This window comes from Platichthys flesus, chromosome 9 (assembly GCF_949316205.1).
Source record: "Platichthys flesus chromosome 9, fPlaFle2.1, whole genome shotgun sequence".
NCBI lineage: Eukaryota > Metazoa > Chordata > Actinopteri > Pleuronectiformes > Pleuronectidae > Platichthys > Platichthys flesus.
In genome coordinates, this window is record NC_084953.1 from 49,186 (window position 1) to 72,500 (window position 23,315).

The 23,315-nt window shown below is 46.3% G+C and overlaps 3 protein-coding genes across 4 annotated transcripts in view; 2 read left to right on the forward strand and 1 right to left on the reverse strand.

Moving 5' to 3' along the window:
- The first annotated feature begins 974 nt into the window (after positions 1–974).
- Positions 975–11,364, forward strand: med16 (mediator complex subunit 16). The gene is made up of 16 exons (XM_062395912.1): positions 975–1,150; positions 2,184–2,368; positions 2,461–2,568; positions 2,659–2,828; positions 2,944–3,225; positions 3,318–3,467; positions 3,590–3,695; positions 3,777–3,932; positions 4,032–4,252; positions 5,336–5,542; positions 7,087–7,297; positions 8,902–9,035; positions 9,112–9,304; positions 9,660–9,876; positions 10,172–10,255; positions 11,049–11,364. The coding sequence occupies exons 2-16, from the start codon at positions 2,230–2,232 to the stop codon at positions 11,176–11,178; spliced, it is 2,508 nt and encodes an 835-aa protein (XP_062251896.1). The 5' UTR covers positions 975–1,150; positions 2,184–2,229; the 3' UTR covers positions 11,179–11,364.
- A 1,581-nt stretch (positions 11,365–12,945) lies between these two features.
- On the forward strand, positions 12,946–20,043 carry plppr3b (phospholipid phosphatase related 3b). The gene is made up of 8 exons (XM_062396422.1): positions 12,946–12,993; positions 14,370–14,469; positions 14,670–14,855; positions 14,944–15,070; positions 15,188–15,383; positions 16,009–16,066; positions 16,296–16,469; positions 16,888–20,043. Exons 2-8 carry the CDS (start codon positions 14,380–14,382, stop codon positions 18,265–18,267), a joined length of 2,211 nt encoding a protein of 736 aa, XP_062252406.1. The 5' UTR covers positions 12,946–12,993; positions 14,370–14,379; the 3' UTR covers positions 18,268–20,043.
- Positions 20,044–20,550: 507 nt separating this feature from the next.
- Positions 20,551–23,315, reverse strand: part of misp (mitotic spindle positioning) — a 7,972-nt gene continuing 5,207 nt past the window's right edge. The window contains exons 3-4 of one of the 2 annotated variants that reach the window (XM_062395026.1): positions 23,259–23,290; positions 20,551–22,817 (exon numbers count right to left, since the gene is read on the reverse strand). In XM_062395026.1, coding sequence (XP_062251010.1) covers positions 22,703–22,817; positions 23,259–23,290 — 147 coding nt within the window. In that variant the 3' untranslated portion in view covers positions 20,551–22,702. Of the gene's footprint in view, positions 22,818–23,258; positions 23,298–23,315 lie in introns of both variants that reach the window. The other variant, XM_062395027.1, reaches the window with a different exon arrangement.

The following is a 23,315-nucleotide window of genomic DNA, read 5'->3' on the forward strand; positions in this document are numbered from 1 at the left end:
ATTTTGGAGAAATTGTACTTTCTAGATTCTTGTTGTTCTGGGTCTGTACCTTCAGGGTTGATGCACTTATTGTCAGTCGCTTTGGATAAAAGCGTCAGCTAAATGAAATGTAATGTAAAATCCTGCAGCTCCTGAGTTGGAGATACCTGCAAAGAGAGAGAGTGAGACTATGGGAGGGAAAAGACAAATTAATGGGGGGCGAGGGGGGGGGGGGTAGAGAGAAGGAGAAAAGTGCTCAGTGCATGATGGGAGTTCTCCAGCAGTCTAGATCTACAGCAGCATCACCCTAGACTTTTTCAAAGAGGAACGTTTTAAGTTGAACCTTAATGTAGAGATGGTGTCTGATTGTAGAAGATTAAGATTAAGATTCGTTTATTTATACCAAACACATGCACAGACATGCACAACACACTCATGCAGGTAGGGAAATTTATCCTCTGCATTTAACCCATCTGGTGCAGGACACACAGAGCAGTAAACAGCCATGTACAGCGCCCGGGGAGCAGATGTTGGGGGAGTAAGGTGCCTTGCTCAGGAGCACTAGACAGGGTAGGGAGACTCTTGGATTTTTGGACAGATCAATCCAGGTTCGTCTTTTGTTGTCTCTCCGTGGAGTCGAACCAGAGACGAACCAGAGACCCTTTCTGGTAGCTGAAGGTTCTACCTCCTGTTCTGCTCTTACTGACTCTAGAACCACAAGAGAACCTGTAGTTATGGAGTTAATGGATCTATTATGACAATACAGTGTTATGAGCTGTTATATATATGAAGGGCTTGATTGTTAAGGACTTTCTATGTGAGTAGCAGGATCTTGAATTCTATTCTGAATTTTACAGGGATGTCGAAGGCTTCTCTGAAGCTTCTATATATATATATATATATAATTTATCTCTATACAACGAGTTGAGACAACAGCAGAGAAACAACGTATGATTTACAGTCAGGCACGTGTGAGGGCAGCTGTGTGTGAACTTTGGGTCCTGACGCTCGGTTCAATGGACGGTTGTTTTGATTCTTCACCGTCGCGTTAAATTTAAACTGCTCAAACTGACGTCACTGTTTGGTTTAATAGTTTGATCTAAAGCTGCTTCGTCATTTTTAAGTTAGTGTTTATTATTAATCGTTTCTACGTCACTGAAATCAAACCATAGTAAGTATGCTAATGTTAGCAGCTAACCTTCAGTTAACGTGTGTATTTGAATGAATAATAACTATTATTAATACTAGTATCTGGTAACTAGTCAGTGATCTGACTGGACCAGAACAAAGACGAATCCAGTTTGTTCTGAACATTCACTTTAACCATCTTTCATCAGTTTTTTGTCTGAGGTGGTGAGACAGAGAACTGAACTCAGTCTGTGGTGGTGAGACAGAGAACTGAACTCTGTCTGTGGTGGTGAGACTGTGTCTGTCTGTGGTGGTGAGACAGAGAACTGAACTCTGTCTGTGGTGGTGAGACTGTGTCTGTCTGTGGTGGTGAGACAGAGAACTGAACTCTGTCTGTGGTGGTGAGACTGTGTCTGTCTGTGGTGGTGAGACAGAGAACTGAACTCTGTCTGTGGTGGTGAGACTGTGTCTGTCTGTGGTGGTGAGACAGAGAACTGAACTCTGTCTGTGGTGGTGAGACTGTGTCTGTCTGTGGTGGTGAGACAGAGAACTGAACTCTGTCTGTGGTGGTGAGACTGTGTCTGTCTGTGGTGGTGAGACAGAGAACTGAACTCTGTCTGTGGTGGTGAGACTGTGTCTGTCTGTGGTGGTGAGACAGAGAACTGAACTCTGTCTGTGGTGGTGAGACTGTGTCTGTATGTGGTGGTGAGACAGAGAACTGAACTCTGTCTGTGGTGGTGAGACTGTGTCTGTCTGTGGTGGTGAGACAGAGAACTGAACTCTGTCTGTGGTGGTGAGACTGTGTCTGTCTGTGGTGGTGAGACAGAGAACTGAACTCTGTCTGTGGTGGTGAGACTGTGTCTGTCTGTGGTGGTGAGACTGTGTCTGTCTGTGGTGGTGAGACAGAGAACTGAACTCTGTCTGTGGTGGTGAGACTGTGTCTGTCTGTGGTGGTGAGACAGAGAACTGAACTCTGTCTGTGGTGGTGAGACTGTGTCTGTCTGTGGTGGTGAGACTGTGTCTGTCTGTGGTGGTGAGACAGTCTCTGAGGTCTCACTTGTGCGTCCCGTCTTCAGGTGAGACATCGTGTTGACGTCCAGCTTCTTCAGCGGTGAGGGAATCATGGAGCTTGCGTACGTCTGTGAGTGGGACAGACGTCAGAGGAGCACTCACTGTCCGTCCATCCCTCTGGTCTGTTCCTGGTCCTGCAGGAACCTGGTGGCCTTCACCACAGACATGAAGAACGACGACGACGACAAAGGTACTCACCTGCAGCACTGACATGACATCATCATCTTGACACATTGTATAAAACAATCCTGAGTTTATCCTGTGTGTGTGTCTGTGTTACAGATGTCAGTCACATGATCCACATCATGGACACTGAACACCCGTGGGACATTTATTCGATCAACTCTGGACACACTGAGGTCATTTCCTGTCTGGAGTGGGACCAATCAGGTGAGGTCTTCGCTGATCAGGAAGTATAGACTTGTCTTTGTTGTTTATATTTGTGTTGATACATGTATTGGTGTGTGTGTGTGTGTTGAGGCTCAAGGCTGCTGTCGGCCGACGGGGACGGGCAGATTAAATGCTGGTCGATGTCGGACCACCTGGTGAACAGCTGGGAGAGCGTCCTGTCCAGCTCTCTGGATGGAGATCCCATCGTGGCTCTGAGCTGGCTTCATAACGGCGTCAAGCTGGCGCTGCACGTGGAGATGGTAACGACTCATAGAAACATGTAGAGATGTGTGTAACATACACGTCACTCAGGGGATAACGCGTCAGTGAGGTCAAAGGTCCAATGACTCATGTCCTTGTTTCTTACTGCTTCAGTCGGGTTCTACAAACTTCGGGGAGAAGTTCTCTCGGGTCAAGTTCTCTCCATCTCTGACCCTGTTTGGTGGGAAGCCGATGGAGGGCTGGTTGGCTGTGACTGTGAGCGGATTGGTCACGGTGTCGCTGTTGAAGCCAGGCGACACTCTGTTGACGGCTAGCGAGAGTCTGTGCCGGCTGAGAGGTCGGGTGGCGTTAGCCGACATCGCCTTCACTGGAGGAGGGAACATTGTGGTGGCAGCAACCGACGGCAGCAGCTCGTCTCCCGTTCAGTTTTACAAGGTCAGAACCAAAACACGCTTGATTATCTCCACCGTCATCAACTAACCCACGTCAACTGACATGGTTCCTAACATCACGTGTCCTGTGTTCAGGTGGTGGTGAGCGTGGTCAGTGAGAAGTGTCGCATCGACACTGAGCTGTTACCGTCGCTGTTCCTGCGCTGCACCACCGACCCCCTGAGAAGAGAGAAGTACCCGGCTGTGACCCACCTCAAGTTCCTGACCCGAGAGAACTCTGAACAGGTCACTGGTTTAAACTGAGGGTTAGGGTTATCTAGCCCTAAACCTAACCCTAACACTAACTAGTTATTTATTAATTTATATGTAAAGCATCAAATCATAAAATAAAGTGTGTGTGTGTGTAGGTTCTCCTCTGTGCGTCTCATCAGAGTGGCAGTATTGTGGAATGTTGGTCTCTGAGGAAGGAGGGGCTTCCTGTCAACAACATCTTCCAGCATCGTTCACCAGTTGGTAAGATACCAACAAACACTGGTTCTACTGGTGTGAAGAGATGATGAGCTACGCTAACACTTCCACCCCCCCGTTTGTCAGTGGGGGAGAAGCAGCCCACCATCTTGAAGTGGAGGATCTTGACCACCACTAACGACCTGGAGCGAGTCTCGGCTGTTGCTCTGCCCAAACTGCCCATCTCCATCTCCAACACCGACCTGAAGGTGGCGTCAGACACCAAGTTCTGTCCTGGACTCGGTAAGGAGCCTCCAACTAGTTTCACACACGTTTCAGAAAACGTGCAGATCTTTATTCATTCAGTGTGTTTGAATCGTGACTCTCCTCCTGCATGTTCAGGTCTGGCTCTGGCTTTTCATGATGGAAGTATTCAGATCCTCCACCGTCTGTCTCTTCACACCATGGGCGTCTTCTACGGCTCCTCCTCCTCATCCAGTCAGCGACCCGGAGAAGAGTCTGCCATCAAGCGACAGCGAACCGGAGGTCCTGCTCTCCACTTTAAGGCCCTTCAGTTCTCCTGGACGTCTCTGGCTCTAACTGGAATCGACAACCACGGAAAGGTGAGGAGACGTGAACCTGGTGAGCCACAGCAGTCGCAGGGTCGGAGTTATGGTTCACATATGATCAACATATGATAAAGACCGAACTCACGTCAGATTTATATAGGGCTATGGTTGTGACATAAACTGCTCTGATTGGAGGAGACAAACATCCTCAGTACAATGATTCTCATTTGACTCGTCTAGTGCCTGGATGAGCTGCACGATTAACGAGCCGTGATGACACAAGGAGTTAATGTAGTGGAAATAATCAATCAAATCAAATTGTATTTGTATGGCCCATATTCACAAATTTGTCTCATGGATGTTAACAAGGATCAACTTCCTCTGTTCTTAACTCAACACGAGTCAAACAGAAACTCTGTGATCAGTGATGAAGCTCAGTCCCATGTGAGGATCCTCTCCCAGGACACACACTGTACACATCAACACAACAACACAACAGGATGCACTACATGAGAAGAACCAGTTTGTCACTTCATGTTTTAAGTGTTTAAACATCATGTCTGATGGAGATGAACTGAGGAGTTCCTGTCAGTGATGGTGGAAGATGTGAGGAGACATGTTGTGTTTCCAGCAGTGTTGTTGTGATCTTAGTCCTCGAACAGCTGACACCATCACGATCCATGATGTGGTTGCAGCTTCGATCCTGGATCTGATGAAGCAGCAGGACTCTGGTGAAGAAGTCACGTCAGCAACATGTGTTGATGAGACATTCTTGTGATTGAGATGGAGAAGAGGAAAGAGAAGCTCCATGTGTCACGTGACCCCAATGTTCTAAACCTACAGCAGCAGAACTAAGGTCCAAGACAAACCTGGACCGGCTGGAACTAGAACTTGATCCTAAATGAAGGTTTGAATGTTCAGCGTACAGAGGGAGTCTGGCTCCAGAACTGAAGATGACTCCACAGGAGAGGAGCTTGATGCTGAAGCTCTGGATCCTCCTCTGCTTTTAAAGACTGAATTCCTGGAGCTCAGTGCTCTAGTGTCTCTGTGTCGTTAGACTCGGTGATCCACTGGTTGTTACTTTGACCTGATGAACAAATTGATTAACTAATGTGTCAAATGTGGTTTTGTCCTCAGCTCCACATGTTGCGGGTGTCGCCCTCTATGGGTCAGGTGCTGGAGATGAATACAACACTGCGCCACCTGCTGTTCCTGCTGGAATACTGCATGGTGACAGGCTACGACTGGTGGGACGTTCTGCTGCACGTTCAGTCAACCATGGTCCACAACCTGGTGGAGAAACTGCACGAAGAGTACATGAGGCAGAACCAGGCTCTGCAGCAGGTCAGCAAGGCATCATGGGAGCATCTGTCTTTTTATAAAACATTGTTAATTTAATTACATCTCATTTAGCTGACACATTTATCCAAAGCCAGTCACAGTAAGTGCATCAACCACGAGGAAACAAACCCGAACAACAAGAATCAAGATCAATTTTATTCAAGAAAGCCAAACTATAAAGTGCAACATGAAATTGACACATAACACTTTTAAATCTCTACATTCATTATTTCCAAGTTTTTTTTAATTCAATGTGAATTTCTCTTGTTAATAAGTATGCCATATCAAGTTTGATTATTGAACCACATTATTATTTCCAACAGAGATGTAATTTTATACCATCCATATTGGCTATACATCAGCGCGGTTCGATTATGGAAAAATTGGGGGGGGGGGCCTCCCTGCTTTTCCACTCGTTTTTTTCACCGCCGGCCACCACACACACAACTCCCCTCCTTCTCTTACCAGCTGCTTGAGCGTGAGGGCCAGTCGGCCGCTGAATGCTTTGGGGGAAGGACTGAATTGCTCATGCGCGTCTCTTTAAAAAAAAAAGAGCCAAATAATCATTTCAACTCGATTTTAGTAGTTTGGAGATCGTTTGACCCAATAATCGAAACCACGATCAAATTTGGATTAATGGAGCAGCCCTACTATACATAGAAACATATTTATCTCATTATGATTAAGCAATACGTTAGTCATTAGCCCCACCAGCCGGACTCGTATATAGATTTGTGGACCTTGCTCTTCGAGAGTCGTCTTCTCACACATCTTCTCCCTCGTCTGCCTGATCTTTGAAACTTCCTTCGTGCTTTGTCTCAAAGTGGCGCTGAGCACTGGACGTTCGACACACAACATCCTCTAAACACAACATGCACACATCACGGTCCTTATGAAGAACAAAGCCACAGTCTTCTGCCCACGAAGGCTGAAATGCCTGTGCCTTAGTTTTTTTAGCTAACGGGCATTCCACCACCAATACACCTGAGCGGCTGCACTTCACTGAGACACATGTGGGAGAACGAGCAGCGCCGGCTGGAGGCCTCTGATTATTATTTAATGCCGATTGGCATCCAGCCTATGGCGCATTACTGGCACCTAGTGGCTGGGAGGTGTTAACATCAGTCAAGCTGAGTAATACAGGCTGAGGGACGGCAAAACTTTTAACATTTCTTGAATAATAAATTGCCTGTGTGCCATCATTGTGCCCGAGGCTGCTGACCCCCGACCTACAGGAGGGGTTGCTGCAGTGAGGGAGAGAGGACTGACGACTATGATTTAAAGCAGTGATTTTACTTTTTCATTTTTAGTTTCTGGGATGTAACTTAACATGTTGAAATATTAAAAAAGATGTGTGTTTTAATAAGTTTGTTTTTAACTTATCTTAATATTTAAAACAGTGTCCTCTGAAATCATGTGACATCATCTAACGTCTTCTGACATCACATTACTTTGGAAACTCTCTTTTTAAGGTTCCTTCTTATTGTCAGAAACAGCAGCAGTAAACCACATTTCCCACAATGCCTCAGTGCTGGTGTGTGTTTCAGGTTCTGGCGACTCGTATCGTGGCAGTGAAGGCGTCACTCTGTAAACTCTCCACAGCAACGGCGGCTCGAGCCTGTGACTTTCACGCCAAACTGCTGCTGATGGCGATCAGCTCGACTCTGAAGTCTCTGCTGCGACCGCACGTCCTCAACACGCCGGACAAGAGCCCCGGAGACCGCCTGACGGAAATCTGCGCCAAGAACACCGACACTGGTGATTATCCATCCGTGTTTTCCTCAGATATTGATCAGGGGCCTCATTTATTAAACAGTTCATAAGATTCTTACTAAAAGTCTATGTGCGCTTAAAGGCCAAAATAGCGTACGCAAAATAAATTCAGATTCATAAAACTGAGCAAACCTGAAAGCAATGTTCCCTTCATAAACCACAGTCCACATTGAAACGTTCCTACATGACCAATCGGTTTTATGGCATCAAGCAATGAGAAGAAGAAGAAACTTTGTGAGGTGGAGGTGAAGAAGACAGATAGTTTGATGGTCACAGCAGTGAAGTGATTCAAAGAAAACCCACTGAGTGGTAACGTGTTGCTGTTAAACAGTGAGTGAGTGTCTGAAATAACAATGAAGCTTTAGAATTAGATGATGATTTTATCCAAAGCGATTCACAAAAAGCGCATTAACCATTGCTCAAAATTAATTTCTTTAAAATTCATTTAAATCATGGTTGAAAGATAATTAAGTCTGTTTCCTAACTTTGTAGATTCATGATGCCGGAGCGTGATTCAATGATTTATCTTTCATGTGATTTTAAAGATTTTATATGCTCATATGGAGCGTGTTAGGGTTCGGGTATGTATTTAATATGTCTTCACACGTGTTTCGGGGTCTACAGTCCAGATGGCTAAACTGTGTCCTTTACAGAATTGTTTATTCATGAGAATTGTCGTTGTAATTTTAGACCGAATAAATAGACAAATAAATAAATAAATATAAAACATAAGTAGGATGCTAACCTCCACTCTGGGACATCATTTGGAATTGGAAGTTGAAAACTACAGTCGTACTTAGTGATATATGCACAATGTTATAGAAGATATTATGAAAAACTATTCATTTCTATTCTGTGACTGATAATTAAAAATGTTACAGTAATTTGCTTTAGGTTAGTTATCTCGCGCGAGCACAAATAACAGTTGGTTTAATGTAAATGATGAAGTGGATCAATAATCTGCTTCTTACTTCCTCACGTCTGCATCATCAGTTCCCCGTCTCCGTAGGGTTAGGGTTAGCGTTAGGGTTAGGGTTAGTGTTGGAGTTAGGGTTAGGGTTAACGTTAGGGTTAGGGTTCAGAATTAGGGTTAGCGTTATGGTTAGGGTTAGGGTTCAGAATTAGGGTTAGGGTTAGCGTTAGGGTTAGGGTTCAGAATTAGGGATAGGGTTAGCGTTAGGGTTAGGGTTCAGAATTAGGGTTAGCGTTAGGGTTAGGGTTCAGAATTAGGGTTAGCGTTAGGGTTAGGGTTCAGACTTAGGGTTAGTGTTAGCGTTAGGGTTAGGGTTCAGAATTAGGGTTAGCGTTAGCGTTAGGGTTCAGAATTAGGGTTAGCGTTAGCGTTAGGGTTAGGGTTCAGAATTAGGGTTAGCGTTAGGGTTAGCGTTAGGGTTAGGGTTCAGAATTAGGGTTAGCGTTAGCGTTAGGGTTAGGGTTCAGAATTAGGGTTAGCGAAAAACAAACATTCTCCCATCGAGTTTGTTTTCACATTTCCCAATGATTGCGTGTGAAGTGGCGTACGTCACAAAGAAGCGAACGCAGCGGTTGAACATGAGGCCCCTGGTGATTACTGATTTATATTTCCTCAGATATTGATAAAGTGATGATCAACCTGAAAACGGAGGAGTTTGTGTTGGACGGCCCCCCCCTTCAGTCGCTGCAGCAGCTCATACAGTGGGTCGGAGACTTCGTCCTCTACCTGCTCGCCAACCTGCCCAACCAGGTGAGCCACACCCGTCCCCCCCACACACTGTATACTTCTGAGTTGAACTCTGACCCACTGGTTCTGTGTGCTGCAGGGCTCCATGGTCCGGCCCGGGTTCGGCTTCATGAGAGACGGGGTGTCTCTGGGGATGCTGAGGGAGATGTTGGTGATGATCAGGATCTGGGGTCTTTTGAAACCTGGGTGTCTGCCCACGTTCACCGCCACGTCCGACAACCAGGACAGCATGCAGCTGCTTTTCCGACTGCTCACCAAGCTGTGGCTCTGCTGTAAGAACCTCAGACCAGGTCCTTGCAGCCCAGACCAGGTCTGATCCGTCAGGACCAGGTCCTCGCAGCTCAGAACTGGTCTCACGGCTCAGACCAGGTCTGATCCATCAGGGCCTGGACTGTGTCCCAGACGCAGCAGTGATTAGCAGCTGATGAACTTACATCAGAATAGTGTGTTTGATCTATCACATGATGTCAGTCAGCCTATCACATTCACTATGTGACCATGGGAATCAGACATACACGTGTGATGTTTGCAGATGATGTGATCGTCTGTTCAATAATAATTAATTATTTTATGACTTGTTTATTAATTATTAAAACAGCTGACCAACAGCTCTGATTTCTGTCTCAGCACGGGACGACGGCCCCCCCCAGGACCCTGATGAGTCGTTGATAGACGAGTGCTGCCTGCTGCCCAGTCAGCTGCTGGTGCCTGGGATGGACTGGCTGCCGGTGAACGACGGCGTCATCGTGAGGCTGCAGGCGAAGCACCCGCTCAGACTGCAGTTTGGAAAAGCTTCGTCTCTGCCCGGAGGAGGAGGCCCCGCCCCCGTGGAGGTGTTCACCAGGTAACACAAGCCTGAGTCTCTGAGTCTGAAGTCTTTGAGTCTCTGAGTCCGAGAGTCCTAGATGCATCCTGTAGCTTCCTGTCAGGATATATTTTATAGTGGTGAATGTTATCAGTCTGACACTGTGTGTGTGTGTGTGTGTGTGTGTGTGTGTGTGTGTGTGTGTGTGTGTGTGTGTGTGTGTGTGTGTGTGTGTGTGTGTGTGTGTGTGTGTGTGTGTGTGTGTGTGTGTGTGTGTGTGTGTGTGTGTGTGTGTGTGTGTGTGTGTGTGTTTGTTTCCCTCCCTCCCCCTCAGGAGTCCTGGTCCTCAGAAGATGGATCACCTCCGCTGTGTCCATATGGGAGTTTGTCCCACTGAGGAGAGTAAAGCCTGCACCAGGTGAGTTCACAGGAAGTGATGTCACAGCAGGACATGATTTCACGTTACCTGTCAGGTTCTCATCTCCTTGACAACCCTACACGCTGTATGTGTCCAACAACACTCAATCACAACCTGAACAAACAGAAGTGGTCAGTAGGGTTGGGCTGAGGACGATCTCATGGACGATGATTGACAGCCATCACAATGTTGAATCAACAATGGTTCCTTCCCTCTCCACTGATCAAAGCTTGGCTGCTCCAGCAGCAGAAGCAGCTGACGAGTTCCAGGACGTTAGAACGAAACGAACCTGTGAACGAACAACCTGCATGAATCAGCCATGTTTGTTTTTAATGATACGCTTTAGTAAATAGACTAAATGTGCATAGAGACTGAAGTGTGACTGTACTCTGTGTAGGGTCTTGACAGCACCTGAAGGCAGCACTAAAGAGAAACTTGTGAGGCAGACGTTGTTTGCATTGCGACTATACAGGGTCGTCTTGCCCCCCCCCCCCTCTCTAAAGAGGAACAAAGGGACCCAAGAAGAAAATGGGACAAGAAGTTGCAGTGAAAAAACAGAACTAAAATAAATATCCGTCGATCAAAGTTGACGAGCAGCAGAGCTCAAGCTGCCGTCCTCACTGAATTCACTGTCATGTGACGAGGAGTTGACATCACACGACCCCTAGTGAGCCTAAGTGTGGTCCCTTGTGTTTCCTGATGTGAACATGAGCTGATGAGGAGCGAATGAAGAGCGGCCATCTAAACTCATGACTCTTTGTGTGTGTGTGTGTGCGTGTGTGTGTGTCTGCAGGTGTGGCTGTGTGACGATGCTTCGTTCTCCCAACAAGACGAACGCCATGAAGCAGTGGGAGCAGCGCTGGATCAAAAACTGTCTGTGTGGAGGTCTCTGGAGGAGGATCCCCCCCGCACTGCTCACCTGACCCCATCTGACCTCACTTGGAGGTCAAAGGTGACCAGGTCTGGATATTCAGATTCCATTACACCACTTCCTGTTAAACAGTCTTCACTGGTTTGGTCTGAAGTGGACCAGAGTTCAGAAACCTCTTATGTTTTTATGATCTCTGTTCGTTTGAACGATTGTAAATAAAAATCATTTTGTACCAAAACTGTTGACAAACGAAAACTCCTTTCTGTTGTTAAACTGCAGCTGTTTGAGGTTTGTTTGTTTGTTTGTTTTGGTTGATACCGATGATATTTGTTGATGTGCTCTGTGAACATGTCCCAGAACGGACAGGAAGAGACGTCACCTCTGCCTCTCTGGCGTTTCTTTGGTAGTTTGACTCTTATGATCAGATGATGTGGCACCTCGTTAAGATCTGAACAGACTGATTTGTCCAGGAGACAATTCAAATCAACACACACATGCTGATGGAACTGAACACATCAACACAACAGGATTCAATACATGAGAAGAACCAGTTTGTAACTGCATGTTTCAAGTGTTTCTACATCATGTCTGATGGAGACGAGGAGCAGATGATCTGAGGAGCTCCTGTCAGTGGTGGTAGAAGATGTGAGGAGACATGTTGTGTATCAAGAAGTCTTGATAAACAGCAGAAGAATAGGCCTGAACCCCCTCAGCCAGATCTTCACAAGGAGAAGCTACGGATACAGATCAGCCTTCTCCTCTATATGGATGACATCAACTCACTGATCCACCAGAATGTATAGCAGCGATATTGGAATTGCACTTCCAGAATGCAACACAACATGTTCAGCACAGCTAAGAGACCTTGAGATCCCAAAGGCCAAAGAACCACGAAGAGCCAAAGAGGAAGTCCTTCAAAGTCAGCTGATGGACAGAATAAGTTCCATCAACACAGACACCAGTCATCAGCTTGTGTCATAACCTGGTCAGAGGAAGATATGGAAGCTCCTCCCAATGATGAAGGGTTTCCCCCCCCTGAAGTCCCGCTCCCTGAAGCTGGACACCAAGAGGAAGGAGGAGGCCGAGGACGAGTGGGAGTCAAAGCCACCATTCAGAAAAGGGGCAATGAAAATCCAGCACTATCAGGAAAAGATGGCCCAAGTGACCAGCTGCTAAATGAATACCTCAGAAGAGAAACCCAATGATGAAGAGGAGGAAGAGGAACCATCATGGAAGGACAAACCCCTGTAGGGTGTGTACCAACGACAAATAGGGGAAGTGGCTGATATCAAGGGATATGACCAATGGTTGGAAAAGGTCTGACAGACAGCACTGAGGCGTTAATCATGGCAGATGCAGAGCGGACCGGGTCTCCCACAGTGACAGGGTCCAAGGTGTCGGCTGTGCAGAGCTGCCCCAGAGGAGGTCCAGCACAGTATCTGGGACAGCGTTCACTGGGAGGCTCAAGTAGACATATCTCCACATGTGGGTGCAAGTGGATTTTTTTTTCATATAGGTTTACATGTTTACCATGAATCTGATTAAAATACACTTTGTTTTATTCAAATTTATTTATTCCCGTTTGTTAAAGAGGAGGAGGCACTAATCACCTGCCATACACTGCATATATACATATATATATATATATATATATGTATATGTCACACACACACACTCACTCACACAGTTATACTTACACACATTCACAGCCACACAGACACACAGACACGCAGCCCGTGCAGCAGCAGAAGCGCGGACTGGTCTCAGGTCTGTGATATTCAAGCAGAAACGGAAGCAGAACAGCAGCTGTTCACATCTGCAGCTGCAGCGAGAACGTGACGAGAATCAAGAGGATCGATGATCTGAGGTGAGAGGCAATTTTACCGCGTGTGCGGGCGTGTGTCTGTGATTTTTAGCGTCTGTGTTTGTGTGTGTCTGTGCGTTTGTCTGTGGGTGTCACAGTGTGTGTTTATGTGTGCGTTGCGTGTGTCTGTGGGTGTCACTGTGTGTTTATGTGTTCGTTGCGTGTGTCTGTGGGTGTCACAGTGTGTTAATGTGTGCGTGCGTGTCTGTGCGCGCGTGTGTGTGTTGTGCAGAGCAGCGTCCTGACTCATTAATCAGCAGCTGAACAATTCATACAATAAAACACTGAACATTCCCAGTGTGTCCGTGCGCGTGCGTGTTGGTCTCTCTCTGTCCATTTAGTACATGTATGATGTCTGTCCGCTGATTGGACGGAACATAATTGACGAAGATGATGATGATGATGAGGATGATGATGATGATGAAGATCATGAGGATGATGATGTTGATGTTGAAGATGATGATGAAGATCATGAGGATGGTGATGATGGTGATGGTGATGATGATGATGACCATGAGGATGATGATGATGATGAGGATGATGATGATGTTGATGTTGAAGATGATGATGATGAAGATCATGAGGATGATGATGATGATGATGTTGATGATGATGATGTTGAAGATGATGATGATGAAGATGATGATGATGTTGAAGATGATGATGTTGAAGACGATGATGATGAAGATGATGTTGATGTTGAAGATGATGATGAAGATCATGAGGATGATGATGATGGTGATGATGATGCTGATGATGAGGATCATGATGATGATGATGATGATGATCATGAGGATGATGATGATGTTGATGTTGAAGATGATGATGAAGATCATGAGGATGATGATGATGTTGATGATGATGATGTTGAAGATGATGATGATGATGATGATGAAGATGATGTTGATGTTGAAGATGATGATGAAGATCATGAGGATGATGATGATGGTGATGATGATGATGATGATGATGTTGATGTTGAAGATGATGATGAAGATCATGAGGATGATGATGATGATGATGTTGATGAAGATGATGAAGATGATGATGATGTTGAAGATGATGATGATGATGTTGATGTTGATGATGATGATGATGATGATTTGATTGTGTTACAGATTCATCAGGATGATGATGATGTTGATGATGATGATGTTGAAGATGATGATGATGAAGATGATGATGATGATGTTGAAGATGATGATGATGATGATGATGATGTTGAAGATGATGATGATGATGATTTGATTGTGTTACAGATTCATCAGGATGATGATGATGAAGATGTTGAAGATGATGATGATGTTGAAGATGATGATGATGATGATGATGATGATGTTGAAGATGATGATGATGATGATGATTTGATTGTGTTACAGATTCATCAGGATGATGATGATGATGAATTCGTCAGAAAAGTTGAAGAAGAAACCTCCGAAGGACAGTTTGACTCTGCTACCATGTTTCTATTTTGTGGAGGTGACAACACACACACACACGCAGGCATAAAGACACACACACACACACAGACTTAAAGACACAAACAAGCACACACACACGTGCCGGGTGCTGAATCATTCCTGATAATCTAGAATCTAGGTTTCTTCATCATTTGTTTAACTTGCTGGACTTGCTGTGTGTGTGTGTGTGTGTGTGTGTGTGTGTGTGTGTGTGTTTAGCTGCCCATTGTAGCGTCCTCCATGGTTTCTCTTTACTTCCTGGAGCTGACGGATGTGGTGCAGCCGGCTCAGGTTGGTTTCCGCTGCCACGACCGTGAGCTCAGTCTGCCGTACGTGGACGGAGGAGACGAGCTCATCCCGCTGCTGATGCTGCTGAGCCTCGCCTTCGCCGGACCTGCTGCCTCGGTAACAACCCCCCCAGTTCACACCGTGTTTCCAATAGGCTGAGTCCGAGGGGGCGAGGGACTGAGGGTGCGCTTGTTTTATGAATCAGATCATGGTGGTTGAAGGTGTCATCTACTGCCTGCAGTCCAGGCTGAAGCTGCGCCGGGCGGAGGAGAGCATCAACGCCGGAGGCTGCAACTTCAACTCCTTCCTGAGGAGGACGGTGCGCTTTGTAGGTACGTGTGGACCGCTGCACCAGCTGCACCAGCTGCACCAGCTGCACCTGCACCACCTGCACCACACGCTGTGTCAGACCTACAACAACCACCACCCTTCTATCTCTCTCTCTCCAGGTGTGCATGTGTTTGGTCTTTGTGCAACCGCTCTCGTCACTGACGTCATCCAGCTGTCGACAGGTTACCACGCCCCCTTCTTCCTCACCGTCTGTAAACCCAACTACACTCAGGCCGGAGTGTCATGTGACAAGAACCCGTATGTCACCAAAGATATCTGCTCCGGGCACGACCAGCACGCCATCATGGCCGCCAGGTCAGTCTCTTTCGTGATCTATAAATCCAAAGATGGATGACATGAATGATTAGTTTGTGGTTCCTCATGTTAGTTCCGGTCGGTGCAGGTTGAGGCTTTGGGGCAATCTGCCCGTTGTCAGCAGCGCAGCAGGAGAAGCTGACATGCAGTGAAGATCTTGCCGGTTGGAGGCTGCTCTGGATTCAGTTACATATCCTGTTTGTGACTTCTGGGACCATGAAGTGTTTGGCTGTGGAGCAGAGGGGCAGGCTGCTTTATCCATGTGGGCCTCACACCACAGGGGGCGCTCTGAGAACAGAAGATCAGCAGGATCTAGATTTGGCTGATGTTTCTACGCTGGGTTAGGGTTAGGGTTAGGGTTAGGGTTAGGGTTAGGGCTATGCTCCTCCGGTGGCTGCCGACTCCAACGCAGCTCTAGATACTGAACTCTCTCTAGATGAACTGCATGCTGGGACATGAGCCTTGAGAATGGAAAGTGCCGGAATCAACTCTTTTTCTTCAGTGGAGTAAATCAGATTTTTTTTTATCTGGTTTAAGAATGTTTGTTGGTGTAAATCCCAGATTGATAGAATAAAGTGATCTTTAAAAAATCTAAATAATCTCTTTCTCTCTCTCTCTCCCACAGGAAGACGTTTCCTTCCCAGCATGCAACTCTTTCTGCCTTTGCTGCTGTTTATGTGTCAGTGAGTAAAGTTTGATCAGATCGTTGACAAACTTTCACACAACAGATGCTTTATTTGGAAAATCTTCCAAATCTATAATCAACAATACAGTCATCAATGAACAACATTATAATCAATGATGAATATGGAAACTTAAATATGAGACTTGATCAATCAATCTTATTATAATGAGATAATTGATGCTTTATTGATCTGTGATCAGTCTCTCTCTCGCTCTCTCTCTCTTCAGATGTATTTTAACTCGACCATCTCCGAGAGCACGAAGCTGCTCAAACCCGTCCTCGTCTTCGCCTTCGCCATCAGCGCAGCGCTATCGGGTCTGACGCAGGTCACTCAGCACCGCAGTCATCCCATCGACGTCTACGTCGGCTTCCTCATCGGAGCGTTTGTCGCCGCCTACCTTGTGAGATCACTTCCTGTTCGTGATACCTGCCTTTTCTGTTGTCATGACGACAGTAAACGTCAAACGTACAATGACAACACAACACAGCGTTAAACAAAATCCACTAATACAAATATTTTTGGTGTGTGTGAGTTTTCATTTGTATGTTTATGTTTTTCCGCTCTTGAAGTTTTGTTTGTTTGTTTGTTATTTAAGAAACGAAATGTAAACAAAACGTTGTGACCCAAAAGTTGAAATCAAGAGTTTCAGCAGATTTTTAGTTTGGAACTTTAACAGTGTATGCACTGTAAACACTTAAGAGTTATAGGTGTAGTCATAATAATACTTGAGACACTTTAGAGTAGTTACTTTCCACCAATGCTTTATGGTTTCACTTTTTTCTCCGTCCTTAAGACACTATTTTATTTCCGTCCTTCAGGCAGTCCACGCTGTGGCTAACTTCAAGTCGTCTGATGACAACACACAACCCCTGCCCCCCCCTCCACCAAAAGAAGACCCTCTTCGAGCGCTGACAGAACGAGGACACGAGTCCGTCTACAACAAGGGACCCGCCTCCGCCTCGGAAAGTAACGATGAAATTGCGGCCGGTCCACCCCCCATCGACCGGCTGGAGGGCCTGGGGCCCCTGCAGAGGGAGAAGGACTCCATGGGGAGCCTGAAGAGGGCCAGCGTGGACGTGGAGCTGCTGGCTCCTCGGAGCCCAATGGGGAAAGAGAACATGTTGACCTTCAGTCATACGCTGCCGAGGGCCAGCATGAGCATCAACGGGGTCTTAGGGGCCAACGAGAGACCAGAGGACCCAGTTCAGCCAGTTCAATCAGTGCAGCCGGTGCAGCGGCGTCTGAAGGCCGTTCAGGTTCCCATAGATCCAATGCGTTCGCAGCAGCTGGTGTCAGAGTGGAAGCAGAAGTCGATGGAGATGAGAGGCCTGAGCGCTCGTGATGAGGCGGAGCGGGATGCCAGTGAGGATGGATCGGATGTGGGCTTTGTGGGGACTGACGATGGGGGGTCTCAGGCTCCTATCTACCAACCTGTGGTGCAGTCGGGGAGGTCAGTTTCCGGTCAAAACCCTACTCCTGCTCAAGGGGGTGCCAAAGCTGTTGCAACTCCCAGACCACCACAGATTCCTGAAGCAGGACCCCCACCTGTGTCGCCAAAGAGCGCCCTGACCCGCGCCAAGTGGCTCGCTATCCGGGAGAAGACGAGTGGGGATGGGTTGGCCCGTGCTGCTGCGAACCAGCCACGACTCATGCAGGTCATCGCCATGTCAAAGCAGCAGGGACTCCTCCCCCCCTCCTCCGGGGAGAAGTCCTCTGAGACCACCTCCACCTGCTCCGGTGCCTCCTCCAAATCCAACTCACCGCACTACCGCCCCGCCTGTGAGCAGCAGCGGGAGGGGTCGGGTATCGTCACAGTGGATGCCCATGCCCCCCACCATCCTGTTGTCCAGGCCCTGCCCCCTCCTCAGGCCCCATCCCTCACAGGTAATGGTAACCCGTGGGAGTTGGCGGGGTCACCCAATGGGGGCAACTCGCGGTACACCTACGACCTTAACAGCCTGGACCGAGGAGACTCGGTCGCACACAACAGCAGCTTCCGGCCACGCCGATCCACCTCGAGGTGCGCCACTCTCAACCCCGCCCTGCCCCCTTCTCACTCCCAGGAGGACGTGTCGGTGGAGACTAAGATGGACATGAGACGCAAGACGGCTCTAGTCCTGCTGGATCGAGAGATTCGTAACCAGAGTGACCAGGAAAACTATTATAAGAGTTTGCAGGGAAGGAGGTTCAGGGATTAGTCTCTTACCCTTCAAAATAAAAGCCTTATTTTAAAACTGGTCACTAACAGTAAAGAGCCTACTCAGTGATGCTCGAGGCTCAAGTGTGTCCATCAGCCCTGAGTTTTGTCCACTGCCGTCCATCAGAGACACTGTTAAAGTTATAATAATAATGAAACATTCAGGTGTCACACGTCGCACAGAATACAAGAAATCAAACTAGTTTAATGAATAAGTTCAATCAGAAACAGACTCCTGTCCCATGACGGAGAGTAGGAGGAGTGAATGTGTAGGTTGGGGTTGTAGGGTGGGGTTGTGCTGACGTTCTGTGATGCGACTCGTTTACTTTCACTAACATTAAACCCCCGACTTAACATTAGCATTACCAATAGCAAAGTAAAATCAGTGACCCCCCCACAGAACAGAGTGATCGTCTTCGTCCCTCTCGTCAGAATCGTGATCCGGTGAAAGGTCTTCCTGACAACACGAGACGACCGTCCACAGCGTCTCCCAGCAGGAAGCTGGAACGTTTCCACAGTGCTCCCAGCAGGAAGCTGGAACATTTCCACAGCGTCTCGTTTCTCAATAACCTGAAGTCAAAGAAAAGATTTGTGACGAAGCACAAACCTGAAGCTCAAGACTCCGCCCACTGCTTCCTAAGCCACTTGAGATCTCACACCGACTGTATATTACCTGGATGAGTGTGTTGTGTTATGATATTTGGTTGCTATAGTGATTCTCAGCATGTTGGTTTGTTTGTGTGCTGCTCTGTGATTGGTCGAGGCTGCACGTCCAAGTGAATGTTTGTATTGATGAAAAATGGACCAACTTGAGATTAAATATATATCTAAATAATGATATTCATAATTAAAGACACATTCCATGATTTAAAAGTTCCATGTCTTTGTTCCGAATATATATTAAATCGGCATTTTAACCCATAAATACAAGTTAGTGTCATCTGCATAGAAGTTTGTCGCATGACAAATTTCTATGTTAGTAACAAAATCATAAGATTGAAAAATATTGACTTGTGAATCTGCAAATACAAAAACTTTGATGAAGTTTTAAAACCTTGTTTATTAAAGAAGACCTGAAGTTGTAATTTGTTCAAAATGTTTTGAGCACAAAGTCAAACCTTTCAGAACAAAAGTCCTTTGTTTGGATGTAACGAGTGTGTCTGTAAATATGAGGCTGATGATGTGTCTGTGTTGTTACTGTGTTTGTGTTGTTGCACGTCGACGGCTCGATTTCCTCATCATCTCTTTTTTTTATTCATGAAGACTCAAAAGAACCTGAATGTAAAAAGCATGTTTCTGTTAATGTTGTGACGGGAAATGTTAAAAAGACAAATGTGCTGCTTTGAAAAATAAACGGAGGACGGATGCTGCATGCTCGTGGTCGTCTGATGAACAATAAAAAATTACTACTTCTTCGACACGACATCCTTCAAAAGTAATTCAGTTTTCAGAATTATGTTCAGTGGATATTGTATCATGTCTATTCAAATACTTATGTTCAAATGAAATTAATTTTTGACATTTTCTTTTATAAATTGTTTCTTTGGTTCAAATCAATTCACGACTTTAAAAAAGTTTTTCATTTGTTATTGTTTTTGAACTTTTGAATGAAAGTGGACTGGTTTTTATTGTTGTTATCATGTCGCAAAATGTGGAGGAATTTGTATCCAATCAAATTGTATTTGTATAGTATCAAATCATAAGATTTTCCTCACGTTGTACTACCAGGCTTCCATAGTTTATTATTGGCTGTTAAATGAAAAACCTCTTCGTTTCACACAGCCTCAGATTCTCTTCTTCCTCCACGGGAGCATCTGGGTTAACCGACCAATGAGAGCTGAGAGATGAAAGACCTGCGAGCAGCTCACATACGCTGAGCTCGACTTGGTCTGACTGAGTCCTCATGTGACCTGCAGGCAGCTGAGGGGTGGAGTCAAAGAAACGCCCACATCAGCTCTCTCTCTACATCTCGTAGCTCCGACCAGCGATCACATGAATCCGATGTTCAGGAAATCCCAAAGAACAATGAACGAAGTTCACTGAGAACTTTGTTTCAGCTGAAAATGAAAACTACAGAGTGCAGTGACCATGTGTTAATGCCAGGAGAGAAATAAACAGATCTTTTTTCTTCTGTATTAATAACCACATTTGTTATATTTAACAAACGGGGGGGGGGCAAAGACGAAGGGTTCTGATCCCAAAAGTGGTTTATCTCAACAGAACTCAGGAGTCAGGTGGTTTCTGTGGTGAGGCTGATATTGAAGGAAAAATGCTTGAGACTGACCAGAGGGCGGAGACTGACCAGAGGGCGGAGACAGATTAGAAGGCGGAGACTCATTATTCAGTTTCCATAGCAGTGTGGATGCTGTCACCCGCCCACACAGTCAGCTGACTTTATTTAAGCAGTTCATTTATACAAGTTTAGGTTTTCAACGCACACACCAGGTTCACTTTAGTGATGTTAGACAAAGAGACAATCTTAACCAAATGATCAGAATCAGAAAGCGCTTGTTCCCATGATGCAACACATCAACACATCTATTCAGTGTTTGGCTGGGGCAGTTGGTTTGGACAACAGAAGATTCCTGCACAACAAAGACAGGTAAAGACAGACAGACACACTCCATCATTATCACATCAAAGTATAATCTATATCTCATCAGTACATGTTTCTGACTTGACCCCTCCCCCGAGTCCCTGTGTCTTATCGGCTGCAGATCCAGGGCCTCTGTGGCCACATCATCATGGATTGTGATTGTGGATCGTGTATCAGAGGTTGCGGTGGTGGATCCAGTTTGATCCAGTTTGGTGGATTCTATATCGTGCTGGCTGATCGTAGTGGTAATGGTGGATCCTGTGTCACGTTGGCATCAGATGGTGGTGGACCAGGACCGAGGTGGTCTGGATGGTGATGGATCCTAACTGGCGACAGTGGACAATGACTGTGGACTATAGTGGATCTGGTCTGGATGGTGGATCATGATCTTGCTGGCTGCTGACCAGAGACTATGATGCATCAGGACTGATTGACATATAGTGTTGAAGTTATCCTTCAAGATGTCTACCCTCATCAATGCTGCTAACAACTTTAATCCTGATGATGTTTCCTTCACTTGACATCTGTTGACTTGTGTCCGTCCTGGGAGACGGGTCCTCACATGTGTCTCTGAGGTTTCTATGTATTTGTACCTGTTAAAAGGTTTTTAGTAGTTTGTCCTGACTCTTGTTGAGGGTGAAGGACAGAGGACGTCTCACCATGTTAAAGCCTGATGAGACAAACTGTGATTTGTGAATATGGGCTATACAAATAAAATTTGATTGATTGATTGAGACACAGGCAGATAGAGACAGACAGGTAGACACAGGTAAAGCTACTTTCAGTATTATTATATCTATTGAGTTTTAAAATCTTTTTCAACACAATTTTTTTTGTCTCCACTGATTGAATGACAGGAGACGTCATCTTATAGGACCAATCAGGAGCAGCCTCTCATGTTGGAGTGTTGTTGGCTATGTCTCAATTCAGCGGCTGCATCCTGTGGTGGACCAGGTCTACACTGACGTCCTGTGGTGGACCAGGTCTACACTGACGTCCTGTGGTGGACCAGGTCTACACTGACGTCCTGTGTCGGACCAGGTCTACACTGACATCCTGTGGTGGAACAGGTCTACAGTGACATTCTGTGGTGGACCAGGTCTACACTGACGTCCTGTGTCGGACCAGGTCTACACTGACGTCCTGTGGTGGACCAGGTCTACACTGACGTCCTGTGGTGGACCAGGTCTACACTGACGTCCTGTGGTGGACCAGGTCTACACTGACTCCTGTGTTGGACCAGGTCTACACTGACGTCCTGTGGTGGAACAGGTATACACTGACGTCCTGTGGTGGACCAGGTCTACACTGACTCCTGTGGTGGACCAGGTCTACACTGACTCCTGTGGTGGACCAGGTCTACACTGACTCCTGTGGTGGACCAGGTCTACACTGACGTCTTGTGGTAGACCAGGTCTACACTGACGTCCTGTGGTGGACCAGGTCTACACTGACTCCTGTGGTGGACCAGATCTACACTGTCGTCCTGTGGTGGACCAGGTCTACACTGACGTCCTGTGGTGGACCAGGTCTACACTGACTCCTGTGGTGGACCAGGTCTACACAACAAATGTCACAAGCTTGTCCCGCAGTTACAACCATTACCTACCATTACAGTTAACAATTAACGTTCCGTGAAGCGCTATGAATCCTGGGATTGGTTGTGCCGGGAAGGATCCACCTGGTGGCTCGGGTGGTAAGGACACATTTGGAGGAGCCTTCCAATTGGGACAGTCTAGTCTCATCATGTGACGCGATCGGTCAACAAATGCACCCGGCAGAGGATGCAGCTCCTAAATTGAGACACAGCTACAGTTTTAAACCATTTGAAACCCCCACTTCAAATCCTGTTCCTGGATCTAGTCCTGCTGGTCCTTCTGGTTGGTGAAGACTCCGGCCTCCCATCGCATGGCTCGCTGGTTTTTATGTAGAATGACACGAGTCGACTCAACGACCTGAGGAGAGACATAAAGACACAAAGAGTCAATGAGACAAAGATACCAGGAGACAGAGACAAAGAGACAGAGAGAAGATATGCTAGAATTTTGGAAAGCATATCCAAAGCCTGATGTATTTATTTTCTGAGGGTTAGGGTAAGAACTTTGGTAAGAAGAAGAAGAAAAAGAAGAAGAGGTTTAAATATATTAAAGGACCAGTTCAACATTTAGAGAAAAGTTACAGCTAGCTGAGCTAAGCATAAAGAGAGCATGGGAAACAGCTAACTTCATTTATCATAAAAATTTGAGACAATGGGGTATCTTAGCATAGAGACAGCAAGCAGGATGAAACAGTTAGCTTAGCTTAGCATAGAGACAGCAAGCAGGATGAAACAGTTACTGGTTGGAGTCATTGGCACCACAGCCGTCAGACGTCACTAATAGTGAAAGTGATCGTACCTCATTGTTGACGTCGTCAGTCGGCTGGATTCCTGCGTACTGACACAAACAGGGAGA

Excerpts from the sequence above, each read along its gene's own strand:
- plppr3b (XM_062396422.1), top strand. The coding sequence starts at position 14,380 with ATGATGATGATGATGAATTCGTCAGAAAAGTTGAAGAAGAAACCTCCG. Across the intron at positions 14,470-14,669 it reads CATGTTTCTATTTTGTGGAG|CTGCCCATTGTAGCGTCCTC; the intron begins GTGACAACACAC and ends GTGTGTGTTTAG. Across the intron at positions 15,071-15,187 it reads GAGGACGGTGCGCTTTGTAG|GTGTGCATGTGTTTGGTCTT; the intron begins GTACGTGTGGAC and ends CTCTCTCTCCAG.
- med16 (XM_062395912.1), top strand. The coding sequence starts at position 2,230 with ATGGAGCTTGCGTACGTCTGTGAGTGGGACAGACGTCAGAGGAGCACT. Across the intron at positions 3,933-4,031 it reads CAAGTTCTGTCCTGGACTCG|GTCTGGCTCTGGCTTTTCAT; the intron begins GTAAGGAGCCTC and ends CTGCATGTTCAG. Across the intron at positions 10,256-11,048 it reads GAGAGTAAAGCCTGCACCAG|GTGTGGCTGTGTGACGATGC; the intron begins GTGAGTTCACAG and ends GTGTGTCTGCAG.